The 15,144-nt window shown below is 44.8% G+C and overlaps 1 protein-coding gene across 1 annotated transcript; it reads right to left on the reverse strand.

Annotated features, from left to right (window-relative positions):
• Positions 1 to 743: 743 nt before the first annotated feature.
• LRRC10 (leucine rich repeat containing 10) lies at positions 744 to 4,906 on the reverse strand. Its single transcript, XM_055095897.3, has one exon. It carries the CDS (start codon positions 3,016 to 3,018, stop codon positions 2,185 to 2,187), a length of 834 nt encoding a protein of 277 aa, XP_054951872.1. The 5' UTR covers positions 3,019 to 4,906; the 3' UTR covers positions 744 to 2,184.
• Positions 4,907 to 15,144: the final 10,238 nt, after the last annotated feature.

Consider the following 15,144-nt stretch of genomic DNA (forward strand, 5'->3'; position numbering starts at 1 on the left):
TGAGAAATGTTTGTTGTGTATTGATTGTTTTAGAAGAAAACAGCTTGATTATGGGCCAAAATGTTTATAATTTGACTACTGATTCAGACCAGTTAGCTCTTTAGATGACAGTTCTGTATGGATCAATTGGCTTCACTCTGTTTTAGTGAAGGTTATAGTCTGCAACTACAGAATGGCCGATTAATCTTGGGAAGGGTAAGACAGGGTCAAAAGAAAGTCAGAAATCTATAAACCTTGCTATAGATTAAGCTTAGAATGCAAGTTCTGTTGACAAAATTTCTAGCATCAGCTGAGTATAATTTGGCTTCCGTCATTAGGAATGAGATAAATCCTAACTGTCCAACAGAAATATGGACTTGTTTCTAAAGGAGTTAAATATGTTTGACCTGAAAGTTTAAACCTATTACATTAAATGATTAAAGGGACCTTTTTTGGCAGTCTGATCAATGGGTTGCAAATGCTCTGCAGATGGGGGGTGGCGATAGGAAGGAATTATGCAACATCATCCTTCCTCTAGTTTAGCAGGAAATATTTCTGGTAGGAAGACATACATGAAAATAGGTCTGCTGTGTAATGTCATTTTAGAACCCAACTTTGTTGGGTTAAGATGCTTTTACGGAAAACATCCTTTTAAAAACTTGGTACTGTATGTTTTAGTTAAGATGACACTTTTTGTGTCCTTGTTTGCTGAAAACGTTCAAGTACATAAAGAATTGTATTATTAAATTACCCACTGACAACAATTTCTTTAAAGTTTATATATTTGTGGGAAGGTCACAATTTACATACTTCCAAAAAACAAAATACCTTGGTTTATACATTGTCAAAACAGTCTGTAAAAATCAAAACAAATTGAAACAAAGGCAGAGATACTAGGCGAAAGAGGCAGAGACTTCCTATATACACTACAACTTGCTATTCAAATTTCAAAGTGCTTGTTTCAAGTGAACACATTTCTCACCTACTACCTTTAAACTAACATGCTTCTGGAAATGTGGTTTTCCTCCAAGGACAGGGATTCAATTTAGCTCAGCTCTGGCTCATTAGTGTGAATAAACAGAAGGGCTTTGCTTCAGGGAGGTAGACAGGAATCACAACAAGGCTTGACTTTAATGAGACCGCATTACCACAGAGGTTCTCTTTTCCAGATGACTTCCAACATTGTCAGTGACAGTAAACTGTTGGGAGCAGATCTTGGGACAAACCTTTTAGAGAAAATGAACTAAATCAGCATGAGCCACTGTCAAGTTTAAGGTGACAGCTGAAGGCTGGGTGTGGTGGCTCATGCCTGTAACCCCAGCACTTTGGAAGGCTGAAGCAGGAGCATCGCTTGAGCCCAGGAGTTTGAAACTAGCTTGGGCAACATAGCAAGACCTCATCTCTACGAAAAAATTAAAGACTTAGCCAGGTGTGCACATCTGTAGTACTAGTTACTGGGCAGGCTGAGGCGGGAGGAAGGCTTGAGCCCAGTAGTTCGGGGCTGCAGTGAGCCATGATTGTGCCACTGCACTCCAGCCTAGCAACAGAGTGAGACCTTGTCTCTAATAATAATAAAAGGGGCAGCTGGAGTCCACCAAGAAGTATTGTCCATCAGGGATCTTTTCAGCAGGCACTTAACTGCTGGGGAAAGAGTTTCATCTTGAGCCTTTACAACAACAAACAACTTTTTTCTGTGAATCTGACTGATTGCCTAGGTAGAAATGTCCTTTTCAGTGGCCTCAGTGATACATTGATACTATTTATGGTCATTTACAGTAAAGAAAATATGTCCTGCAAAGGGACAGACCACCAGAATATTTAGTTCTATGGCAAATACCTTATTTGAGGAGCTCATGAGCCTCATGACCAGTCACTTCTGGAGAGTGCAGGAGTTCAGAGTGTCCCAGCCCCTTTTGCTCTTCAGTGTTTCAAAATACCTGTGTGGAGAAGCTGTTTTCTTGCAAAGAAGTTATGAACTCTGGATTGTCATGCCATCATTGGCACACAACTCCCCTCTGGAAGAGGAGCTGTTCGCCAGAAATATTTTCTCAGTGTGATTTATGGCATTCCACCTGGCTCTCTCCATCAGTCTCTACTAGCAGAGCCACTCCCAAATGACCCAGAGCCATCCTTTCCACTCCAATGGAGAGGCTTCCAGAACATGCTGCAGTTGGGTCCTTGGCATTGACTTGCAACTGAAGCTCCTCAGGAGTTGGTAGGAGGAAGTAGAGGGACTGGTGCCTGTATCTCCTGACTTTCCTCTCTGACCAACGCATAGCGCCTGGCTTTTCTAGGGTCGGGCTCTGGCGTCTCCTCTGCCCATCTCCCCACACGGCGCACACCTTTGGCCACCTTGGGTGCGTTCCTGCAAGGATTGTGGTCATAGATGACCAGCTTCAGACTTGACAGGTGCGCCAGGCTGGGGAAGTAACGGATGCTGTTCCAGTCCACATCAATCACCTCCAGGAAGGGCATGTGAAGCAGCACAGCGGGAAAGTCAGTTAGCCGGTTGCCTGAGAGCCAGATGGTCCTCAGCTCCTGGAGGCGCCGGAGCTGGCCTGGCAGCAAACGCAGGGCGTTGGAGCCGGCATGCAGAGTCTTAAGGAGACTCAGCTCACAGACCACATCCGGCAGCTGGGTGAGGCAGTTGGCCTCGATCCACAGGGTCCTGAGGTTCTGGAGCAGGCTCAGCTCACTGGGGAGGTCGCAGAGTTTGTTGTTGCCCAGGTAGAGGATGCAGAGCTGTTTCAAGGTGCACACCACCTGGGGCAGAGCTTTGAAGTTGTTGAAATCCAAGGCCAGAATCTGCAGGTTCTGTAGCTGCCCCAGCTCCGGAGGCAGGCTATTGAGGTGGTTGTCGCTCAGGTAGAGCTTGACCAGCTCCCTGAAGGAGCACACGTGCAGGGGGAAGCGGCGTAACTGGCTCCCACTCAGATCCACCATCTTGTCCGGCGGCATCTCACGGAGGTCCCTGACCACATAGTTCTGGCAACGGTCAGCAGGGATGAAGGCCACGAGGGCCCTGATGGTGTTCCCCATGCGGAGGCTGGGGGCATGGCAAGCCCCAGAGGACAGACTCACTGAGCGGGGCTGGCTCAGCTGACTGCTCTGGGGCCTATCCTACCCTCCCATTATAACTTGGGGATTGCATGACAAAAGCCAGTCACTTTGACAGAGAAAAGTGCTCCTGATAGCAACTTGAGTGTCCGGCGACAGCGCAACAGTCCGGCAGGGGCTGGGAGGCCATGTCTGACTCACATGCTTGCCTTTAATCACCTAAGCTCCAATCCCCTTTATCAACCTTTTTTCATTTCAAGCTGAAAATAGCTTTGCTGTTTTTTTCCCTAATGATAAAATATTAACACATTACATAAAGGTGTAAAAGAAGAAAATGAAAAACACCCATAGTTCTATTACCCAGAGATAAATACTGTACACATTTGCATGTGTCCTCTAGCCTTTTTGCTATAAGTAATCATTTGTTTTTTAAAATTGCACTTTAGGAGCTTTTTTTTTTTTTTTTTTTTTGACAGGGTCTCATTCTGTCACACAGGCGGGAGTGCAGTGGTGCAATCTTGGCTCACTACAGCTCCTACCTCCCTGGCTCCAGCAATCCTCACACCTCAGCCTCCTGAGTAGCTGGGACTACAGGTGCACACCACCGTGTCCAGCTAATTTTTGTATTTTTTGTAGAGATGAGGTTTCGCCATGTTGCCCAGGCTGGTCTTGAACTCCTGGGCTCAAGAGATCTGCCCGCCCTGGCCTCTCAAAATGCTGGGATTACAGGCGTGAGCCACGGCACTTGACCAGGAACCTTATTTTTTAATCATGACATATCATGGACATATTTTTATGTTTGCAGGTATCTATGCAATTATTTTAAACACCTGCATAGTATTCCATTACATGGATGTGCAGTAATTTAAACAGTTTTCTGTGGTTAGGCATCTAGGTTGTTTACAAAGCACGACTATTATAAACATCCATATGCATACAGATGTGAGCAGCAATCCACTCATTTCTTTAGAAACCGTCCTTAGAAGTGTTGCTGGAGCAGGCCAGGTGTGGTGGCTCACGCCTGTAATCCCAGCACTTTGGGAAGCCAAGGTGAGCCGATCACTTAAGCCCAGGAGTTTGAGGTCAGCTTAGGCTACATGGTAAAACCCCATCTCTACTAGAAAAAACAAAAATTAGCTGGGTGTGGTGGCACACACCTATAATCCCAAGTACTTGGGAGGCTGACGCAGGAGAATGGCGTGAACCCAGGAGGCGGAGCTTGCAGTGAGCCGAGATTGCGCTACTGCACTCCAGCCTGGGCGACAGAGCAAGACTCCATCTCAAAAAAAAAAAAAAAAAAAAAAAAAAAAAAAAGTGTTGCTGGATCATAGATATGCATCATTTACAGGTTTTTCATTGATGGCTCCTCTGTACCCCACCAAATCTGAGCCAGTACACACACCCACCAGCAATGGTTACAGGTTTCTACTTTCTCATGTCTTCATTCTTATCAGATGATATCTTTCCACAGTTTAAAAACTTGCCTTTGACAAAAGATTAGTAGAAAAGCAGAAGAAAGAGAAGCAAGCTAGCCTTCTGCATGTTAAATAAATTCGGATGTATTCCTACAGTGCACCTTTGTCAGGTATGTTTGACCACCCATTAAAGGTTTGTGTTTCCCTTCCACAGTGTCCAGTTGTTCCAGACAAGCAGCTGTCCAGCCAGGACAATTTCCTAGTGCTGGTCTACAGGGGAAACTCTTCAAGTTCTGGCCAAAGTAATGTGGGCAGAAGTGTTAGATGTCACCTCTAGACTTGGTTCATTGTAAAACAAACCTTTTGCCCTTCTCCACACTCTCCTTCCCCATCTACTGGCTGGATGTTGTCACCCAGAGTGACTATAGCAGCCACCAAGTATATGGAAGTCATATGTTGCAGGTGGCAGGGCCGTGGTCATCCTAGATTCCTGAATAAGTGCTAAGAGCAAAACATCTCCTTACCCTCCTCACTCCCACTTGATCCCCAATAGGATTGAGGTAAATGAGAAATAAATGTTAATTATGTGAAGTCATCAAGATTGGGGGCTTATCTTTTATACTACTTTATACATACAGCAGTTGCTAAAAATAAGGAGGCAAATCCACATATACTGATATGGGAAGTGATTCCGGATAAATAAAGTAGGGAGGGAAAAAAGCAAATTTCAGAATAGTTTTTTAATGATTCCCATCTGTGAAAAAATATATCTTTGTGTGTGCATAAAAATATCTGTAAGAAATAATGGTGATTAACTCTGGAAAATCTACCTGAGGGTTTGTGGGTGATAGGGATGCTGACTTTTCCATTTACATCCTTTTGTACTCTTTATTTTTTAAAAAAACTAGAGGCACTTATCATTTTAAATTTAAAAACTCTAGTCCAAAAACAACCAATCCATCAGCCTACCTGTTCTCTGAATAGAGTTTCAGGGTGGGTGAGGGAGCCTGGCACACCCTTGCTCCGCGTCCAGTGACTTTGCTGCTGAATTGCTTGTAACGGACCACACTGTTGAGAAGCACCTCATGAATGGTGATTCTACAGAGCTGTTTGGTGATGCAGCAGAGCTACCCACTTTCTGCTCACAGGTCATGACTGAAGCCAGTGTTCTTCCTGGACTTTCTACACATTGAATGTCAAGGGCTATTATCTTGAGCCCTCTTCTTGCTTTGCTTATTTGTATTAAAATAACTGGCCTGTCATCTCTGCTTTACTGCTATATTTAGCATGGTCAGTGGTGACCACAAATGGTTATGAAGCAGCTGCCCTAGTGTCATCCCTAGAAATGATAATGATAATAATGTTGCTACCAGGTGCCTTATATATATTATCTATTCTTACAACACCAGCCAGATAAATATGTTTTACCTTACTTTTCAGATGAGAAAACTGTGTGTGGGTCAAAGAGGTTTAATGATATGATCAAATATTGACTGAACACCTACTATGCTTTAGATGCAGGTAATCAAATGAGTAACAAGATAGATAAAACCCTGATCTCACACAGTGTACAATTCTATCAGGGTAGGCTCCTGTTGAACCACACAAGGTGACAAACTTTGCCCTGCCAAACGGAATTTCCATGCAGCACTTTAGATAACAAAACACTTGAAGAAGATCTCCTACATGAAAATCAGAGATTGAAATAAGAATGTTTAAAATCAAGACAAAAAAATGAAGCGAATAGAAGAAAATAATAAACTATAACATAATATTTTCAGAGAGTTAACGATAGCACTTGCATGCTGGGTGTGGTATTATTAGGTCATTTAATCCTTACAGCAATCCTAAAATGTATGTACTGTTATTGTTTCCACTTGATAAAGAAAGAAATTGGGGAACAAGGAGTTTATGCAACCTGAACAAGCTAGCGCGCAGCCGAGCAGGGATCTGAACCCAGATCATCTTGCTCTACAGTCTGTGTTCCAAATACTGTGCCTTTCTTGGATGACATAACATCCATAAAAAGAGTAGGATGCTATTAGAAAGAAAGAAATATTCTAAGAATAAGAAAGGGCTCTTAGAAATAAAGATATGAAAAAAGCACAATTAAAAATAAAATAGAAGAAAAACAGTAGGTGTTTCCTCAAAAAATTAAAAATAGAATTACCAAATGATCCAACAATTCCACTTCTGGGTATATATCCAAAGAAAATAAAAATAAAAACAGGATCTTTTTTTTTTTGAGACAGAGTTTCACTCTTGTTGCCTAGGCTGGAGTGCAATGACACGATTTCGGCTCACTGCAACCTCTGCCTCCCATGTTCAAGTGATTCTCCTGCCTCAGCCTCCTGAATAGCTGGGACTACAGGGGTGTGCCACTATGCCCAGCTTTTTTTTTGTATTTTTCATAGAGATGGAGTTCACACCATTTTGGCCAGGCTGGTCTTGAACTCCTGACCTCAGGTGATCCACTTGCCTCTGCCTCCCAAAGTGCTGGGATTACAGGCGTGAGCCACCACACCCGGTTAAGATGGGAAATTTTTGCATATTTTACCACAATTTAAAAAATAAAATTAAAAAATATAATAGAAGGCTTGAGAACATCTCATCAAAAGTTGAAGAAAAGGCTGGGTGTGGTGGCTCATGCCAATAATCCCAGCAATTTGGGATGCCAAGGTGAGAGAAGTTTAAGACCAGCCTGGGCAACATAGGGAAACCCTGGCTCTACAAAAAATTAAAAAATTAACTAGGTGTAGTGGCGTGCTCACCGGTAGTCCCAGCTACTTGGGAGGCTGAGGTGGGAGGACTGCTTGGGCCTAGGAGGTTGACCAGTCAGCCATGATTGTGACATTGTGCTCCAGACTGAGTGACAGAGTGAGACCCTGTCTCAAAAATAAAATTAAATTTAAAAAGAGAGACAGGCTGGGCATGGGGGCTCACGCCTGTAATCCCACTCTTTGGGAGACCGAGGTGGGGGATCACCTGAGGTCAGGAGTTCGAGACCAGCCTGGCCAACATGGTGAAACCCTCTCTCTACTAAAAATACAAAAATTAGCCGGGCGTTGTGGCAGGCTCCTGTAGTCCCTGCTAGCTGGGAGGCTGAGGCAGGAGAGTCGCTTGAACCCAGGAGACAGAGGTTGCTTGAACCCAGGAGACAGAAGTTGCAGTGAGCCAAGATCGTGCCACTGCACTCCAGCCTGGGTGACAAGAGCAAGACTTCATCACACACACACACACACACACACACGCACACACACAAAAGAAAAAAAAGAAAAAAAAAGGGAGAGACAACGATGAAAGAAGTACATGAAAGAGTTTTCTAGGGCTGACATATATGAGTTCTCTGATGAACTTGTCAACTTTGTAGCACAATAAATGAAAAAGACCAACACCACTGTAAAATTTCAGCACTCTGGAAAGAAGAGCCCAAAGGTTTCTAGATAGAAGACAACAGAGTACACACACACAGCTAGACACGAGAACATCATTGGGCATTTCAGTACCACTATTGGAAACTAGAAGATAACAGAGCAATGCCTTCAAAATTCAAGGTAAAATAATCTCCAGTATAGAATCTCACACCCAGTAAAAGTAGGATTTAGAACGATTTTTTTTTTCAAGCAGAAAAGATGTCAAAAAGTTTCCCTCTCATGCACAAATTCTCAGAAAGCTACTCAAGGAAGTGCTTTATCAAAATGGAAGACACAGAATCCGGGAACCAACAGCCCCAGCAAAGGAAACAGGAAGATTTCAGGTGACAGCTGGCTATGCTGGCGGTGAAGGCGGACCAGGGAGAGCCACAGGAGCCTGGCCAAGAGTGCATCGCTGTCCCGAGGAGTGCAGTGTGGAGCGCCCCGGTTGGAAGGTGTCTCCGAAGGACCCACGGGAGCACCTCCAGGAAAGGGCCAGTATTTGTGCGTCTGTTGCAACAGAAGGCATGTATCTGCCTAAGGGGAACTGAAAACAGAACCACTGAGCGAAACAGTCTCGTCCTCCTTCTGTGCCCAAGCCTGGAGGGTCTAGGAGCGGGGGCCAGGGGAGAAGACGTGGAGCAAAGAAGGAAAACAGCAGGCTCTGTATCCCCCTCCCCTTCACCCCCCCTACTCAGCCCGGAGACCCTCTCCCCAACCCCAGCTCTTTCTCGTTGTTGATCCCTAAGCCACAGGCCAGGCCTCACCTGGGAGAAGGAAGGAAGTTTTAAATTGAATGAGATGTTAAAAGTTTGGATGAGACTTCAAAGTTTTGACATACATTTGACTGAAAATTTTAATACCCGAAAGTGTGGAGAAAGCTGTACAATCTACCCAAGATGTGATCCAGGGGCCGGGGTGTGGGTGGGGGTTTCATAGAATGTGTGTGAGGAAGGAGGAGGAGGGACAAGGCTGATGGTGGATTATTCCCTACTGGGTTCAGCCCCCATATGAAACCCGCATCGTCGGGAATAAAATGATCAAGGTGACCCTCAGAAAAACTGAAAACAGCCTATACCAAAAGGAAAACACACTCGTGCGTACACACCTACATCCCAAAGAAAAAACAATGCATATTAGTGATATCGTAACTATATATATAAGTTTTCGCCCATGGTTCCTGGCTCATAACTCCCATAGCCCCTGTCACAGTCCTTTGTTGTAATGTTGAGGCACTTTAGGTGCCAAGAGCAGGTCTAAGGAAACAGAAGCTCAGGACTCGAATCTGCTTGTGGGTCATAAGACCCTCATTCCAGAGAGGGTTTTGCTTCATTCCCTGGAGGAAAGAAGGCTGCACAGAGTCCAAGAAGAATCTGAACAGATGGGCCTTGCTGGGTTTAGATCATATCCTTTTTGTCAAATCTCATTTCTAAATGATTGTCAATCATGAAGATTGTCAATCATGAAGATTGTCAATCATGAAGATTGTCAATCATGAAGATTGTCAATCATGAAGATTGTCAGTCATGAAGATTGTCAATCAGTGAAGTCTCCATAAAAGGCCCAAGAGGAGAGGGTCCAGGGAGTTTCCAGCTAGCTAAGCACGTGGAGGTTCCTGAAGGGCTGTGCCCAGGGAGGACGTGGAAGCTCCACACCCCTTCCCCCATGCTGTGCCCTATGCATCTCTTCATCTCTACCCTTTGTGATATCCTTTATAATAAACCGGTAACTGCAAGTGTTTCCCTGAGTTCGGTGAGCTGCTCCAGCAAATTAATTGAACCTAGAGGGCGGTTGTGGGAACCTTAACTTGAAGCTGATCAATCAGAAGTTCTGGAGGCTGGAACTTGTGACTTGTGTCTGAAGGCGGGGTGGCGCTTTTGGGGACTGAGCCCTCAACCTGTGGGATCTGATACTCTCACCAGGAAGGCAGAGTTGGAATTGAATCGGAGGACACCCAGCTGTTTTCCACTGCAACGCTGCTCCCTTGCTGGCTGGTGAGGAGAAATCTCCACACATATTTTGGGGTCACAGAAGTCTTCTTTGTTGATGATTGTTGTGGTGGTGTTGGGAGAACAGAGGAAAAATAGGGCTTGAATTTTTACAAACCGTATTGCAAAAGATAGAAGAAAAAGTGTTGAAAATAAAAACCATAAAGTGAACTGTTCTGTTTTCCAGTTAGTCAGCTTTGAGGTGCAGCTGGCTTCTCCTTGGTTTAAAATTATGGTGACGCTGATGCTGGACACAGAGAAGAGCCCCACAGGCAGAATCCTGGGCCTTCCAGAAGAGCAGTCCAGAAGCAACCTTGTCCCACCAAGCTTGGGTCTGACCATTTGCACCTGTTGGATTTGAATTCAACTGCTCCATGGAGGTGTTTGCCCAAACCTTGGCTTCAAGCTAATTAATGTTAGGTCTTCAAATACTTCAAGGTGCAGTTCTAGTGTTACAGTTCTTAATTTCAGCGCAATAGAAACTGTCTTTGAATGATTTGGATGAAAAGGAATTTCTTATGTTAGGAAGCTCACAGACCTCCTTGCCTGTGCTGTGGAACTGGGCTTGGATGCTATAGCTGGGACCAAAGTCCTAAATTGCAGTCCAGAACTGGTCTTGTGATGGTATCATTGTCACTGCCTCTGGGCCCAGCCCCCCACTGCTTGTACTTCCGAGCCCACTGGTGCTGGCTGCTGCCTCCGAACCTGGTGTAGCCCCCACCATGGCTACCTCCCTCTTCAGAAGGGATTTTGCCTAAGTCCTGCGTTTTTGTATCACTAAGAGTTGAATCAGGGCCAACGGGGAAGACTCATTGATCACATGCCGTAGCTGAGCCACAAGGGAGGCTGGGGTTCAGCTTTCGGCTTCTATAATGCGGAGTTGTCATTTTCCACCACCAAGATTTATAAGGTGAGAAGCTCCCCAAACGTGGAGAGCTGTCAGTCAAAAAAAAAATCACAGATACTCACCACAACTAGCCTGTAGTTCACTCCCATCATCCCACAGCTGTCAAGGAGGGTCTTCCTGACCATGCTATTTAAGCTAGGCTGCCTCTACTCCCAGTTTCTCTCCATGTTAGCACTTATCACAATTTGTGATGGTTTTATTTCTTAGTTCTCTTGCTTCCCTGCTGGACTGTAAACTCCCTGAGGCCAGGGATTGTGCCAATCCTGTTCACTGTTGCATTTGTAGCACTAACAACAGCACTTCAAACAATATGGGCATTCATCTATTCAATAAATAAGGGGTGCACAATGGACACAATTTCCTGCCCTCCCAGAGCATCTGAATGAATGAATGAATGAACAAAAGATGCATTACTCTTAGCTTACTAATGTAAACTCAAATCGCTGGCATCCAGTGACTTGACAATATATATTTATGAATAAATAACATTTTTCTACTCTTGATTATCATTGAGATAAAGGAGAGTGGTTCTGAGAAGAACTTGTAAAATTTATCAGAAGAGTTAATAAGATATATACAGGGTTGGAAGAACCCAGAAACGAATTCACATTTGGTTGTTAACTATAAGATAAGCTCCAATCTTTGACTTTACAGAAAACAATGCGAGGGAGGAAGCTAAAGACTTCCCCTGAGACTTTAGCCTACCACTATGAAAATGTGCTGAGCCTGCTCTATGGACGCAGTCGGAGCAGGATTCCAGACAAGTCTCCCAAGATATTCTGTAAGTTAATTAGATTCTCTTTCAATGCTGAACTGCTGGAAACTGTTCAACAGCAACTGCTGTGCTAAGACAATTATTCTGAGAAAAGTGAGCTTCAATAATCGCCGTGAAATGAAACTTGAATCCTGAAGGAATTCCATCATCAACTCACAGGGTGAGGAGCCGGGGCAAAGTTGAGCCCAAGTGGGAGGGAAGGGTGGCCTTTTTTTTTTTTTTTTTTTTTTGAGACAAAGTCTCACTCTATCCCTAGGCTGGAGTGTAATGGCATAATCTTGGCTCACTGCAACTTCTGCCTCTTGGGTTCAAACCATTCTTGTGCCTCAGCCTCCTGAGTAGCTGGGATTACAGGTCTGCTCCACCACGCCCAGCTAATTTTTTTGTATTTTTAGTGGAGAAGGGGTTTTGCCATGTTGGCCAGGCTGGCCTCGAACTCCTGACCTCAAGTGATCCACCCGCCTCAGCCTCCCAAAGTGCTGGGATTATAGGCATGAGCTACTGCACCCAGCCAGGGGCGGCATTTTATAGCCTGTAAGTGTGCGAAAGGAACCAAGGTCAGGAGAATGGGCCTTGGTAGAGTTCTGCTTTATAGTCCCCAGGAACCGGCAATGAGGGGATGTGCTCTCTGAAGCTGGGCTTCCTGATGGCCTGGAGAGAGGCCTGGCCCAGGATTACAGCCAGAGGATGCTTTGGTCCATTTTGGTGATCATCTGCTCCCTACTTCACAAAGGTAGGATTTGCCATCAGAACGCACATCAGTCTCAGAGTGGCCTTTGGACAAAAACAAAAAGCAAAAGCAACAAAACCCCACAGACCAGCACTTCTTCATCAGAGAGTTTCCATGATTCCGTTGGGCTTAATGCAGGCTTCTAAGTACGTCCTCCAAATGTATCAGCCTCTGCCAGGGGACAGTTGGCAATGTCTGAAGACATTTTTGGTTGTCACACTGAGAGGGTGCTTCTGGCATCTAGTGAGTAGGGCCTAGGATGCTGGTAAACATCCTGCATTGCATAGGACAGCTGCCGGCAACAAAGCTTATCTGGACCAAAATGTCAGTAGTGCTGAGGTTGAGAACCCCTGGGCCATAATGCCAGCCAGCTGTCTTCCAGGGAAGTGCATCCTGTCATCATAAAATAAATACAACAACTAGTATTTTATCTTCCTGACTGGAATAAATTTTGTCTTCAGTCTCAGGGAAGGTTTTCTTTCAATTTAATAAAGTGGGGTGGGATCAAATACAACTATACTTCCAAGAATTTCATTTGGCAGCTTTGATATTTCCAGATCTGCTTGACAAGTAAAGGGCTGATAATGTGCAGGCAGCTTTGGGTTGGGACTCATGAAATTTGAATCAACTATAAGCCTTATAAAAGATGCATGAAGTCTCCTATAAGGCTTTTTGTTTTGTTTTTGTTTGTTTTTTGATGGAGTTGGAGGTGGGGGCTGGTGGATCTTGCAATGCATTTTCCAGTAGAAATAATGCTATAAATTATAGTATTTTACATCAGTCTATAAAAGCTGGTTTAATTCATAGAACAACAGTATGGTGATGGTAGGGTGACTGCAGTCTTACTGACTGCTGTGTGTAAGATGGTTTCTGTGTGGAAACAGATTCTGAGCTGCAGCTCAAGCAACAGGGCCAGTAGCTAGAGGTGGTTTCAGAGGATGGTAGATGCCATCTGGGGCCACCTGGGGCTGTGCATATTGCTGCCTCAGTACAACCAGGGTTCTTCCAGCATGCAAGAAAAGAGAGGTGAGGAAGGAAACCCACAGTGCCTGGCACTGGAATGTATGATGTGTGTGGGTTGGCAGTCAGTTGGATTTGGGATAGAATTTCATTTCTACCATTTCCCAACTGTATGGCCTTGGAGACATTGCTTAACCTCTTTGAAAGTCTTTCTACATTTGTCAAATGGAGATAGTAATGATAACTAAGTTAAACAGAGAGAAGTAAATGGAGATGATAATAATAATAATCATGGTAAGGGGCCGGGCGCAGTGGCTCACGCCTGTAATCCTAGCACTTTAGGAGACGGAGGTGGGTGGATCACTTGAGGTCAGGAGTTCAAAACCAGCCTGGCCAGCATGGTGAAACCCCCATCTCTACTAAAAATACAAAAAATTAGCAGGGCATAGTGGTGCACGCCTGTAATCCCCAGCTACTTGGGAGGCTGAGGCAGGAAAATCGCTTGAACCCGGCGGGTGGAGGTTGCAGTGAGCCAAGATTATGCCATTGCACAGCAGCTTGGGCGACAGAGCAAGACTCTGTCTTAAAAAATAAAATAAAATCATGGTAAGGATTAAATGACAGTACCTGAAATACAGCTGAAATGGAATACATGTCAGTTTCCTCCTGCCAGCCCTCCCAACTTTCTCTGTTGCCAACATAGTCCTTGTCTGGTGTCATCTCACATCTTCAAAGAATGTCAATATTTGCCCAAATCTTTGGTCAGCTCCAGCCATATCCATAAAACTCCTGCCAACTTAGAACCTCCTGGAATTGAGCAACCTCACAACTTTGGGAACCAATGAGCTACCAAGAAGCCTGAGGAGTAGAGAGAGGCTGCTGAACGAGAGCAGTGAAGCTGATCTTGGTGGCTCTGCCATGCTTTCTGATTGTCATGGGCATGGGGAGGTAAGGGGACCTTGGCATAACGTAAGGCCTTGACGTTGTCTGTCCTTGGTTGTCACCTCTCATCCCCCCCACACAGCGGGGCTGACTCGAATGAGATGATTTGAAACTGGGCAGGGGACTGACACCGTGAGCTCACTCATCTTTTTCTCTCCTTTTAGGATTTCTTTGATCCAACTCATGTCCAGCAGGCATCATGTCTGAGAAGCAGGGACCCTGGAGGAGTTCAGGACAGACCACCAGCTGGACGTTTCTCTTTGAGCTAGCTATCTGAGACTGTTTCCTCTGGAAGTGTATTTATGTGCCCAGATGATATAAGAGCACTTACATAATTATGTGAGTGGATTCTGTGAGTTGACTGGGGATCTGTGGACATCTGGCTCTGAAACGCCACAAACCAACCTGGACTCCCCAAGGGGCTCAGGGTGAGCTGTGCTTTTCTTTTGTTGGAGAGTTTTTCCTATTTGCATGTGGAGGGAGAAGTGGCATTGGTTCAATATGGTCTGTCTCAGGTGACTTTCAGACAGTAGTGTTCAGTGTGGAGCTTTGCTGAATCCTGCCCTGTTGGAGTCCCACTGATGGGACTGGGAGTGGTATTGCGGGGAGGGTCCTGGACTTGCGCTCTGAAGATCTGCATTTGAATTTTTTAAATTGCTGCATAACCTTGAGCAAGTAGTTTAACTTCTCATGATCTCCTCCCATCATCTGGAAACAAGAGAGTCAGACCAGATCACCCCAAAGGATCATAACAGGCTTGGCAGCACGGACTTCCCACTGGGTGACTCTGACGTCACTGAATATGTTGTATCGCTCTGCTGCAAATGTAGGTTAACGGTGGGGCAAGTGAGGTGGGATCATGCTTGAGAAAAACATTGTTTTAATTTTAGTTAAATGCTGGGCCACAAAACTAAAATTGGCAAAGACCTTTCTTTTTGTTTTTTTAGACAGAGTTTCACTCTATCGCCCAGGCTGGAG

This window comes from Pan paniscus, chromosome 10 (assembly GCF_029289425.2).
Source record: "Pan paniscus chromosome 10, NHGRI_mPanPan1-v2.0_pri, whole genome shotgun sequence".
NCBI classification, from domain to species: Eukaryota; Metazoa; Chordata; class Mammalia; order Primates; family Hominidae; genus Pan; species Pan paniscus.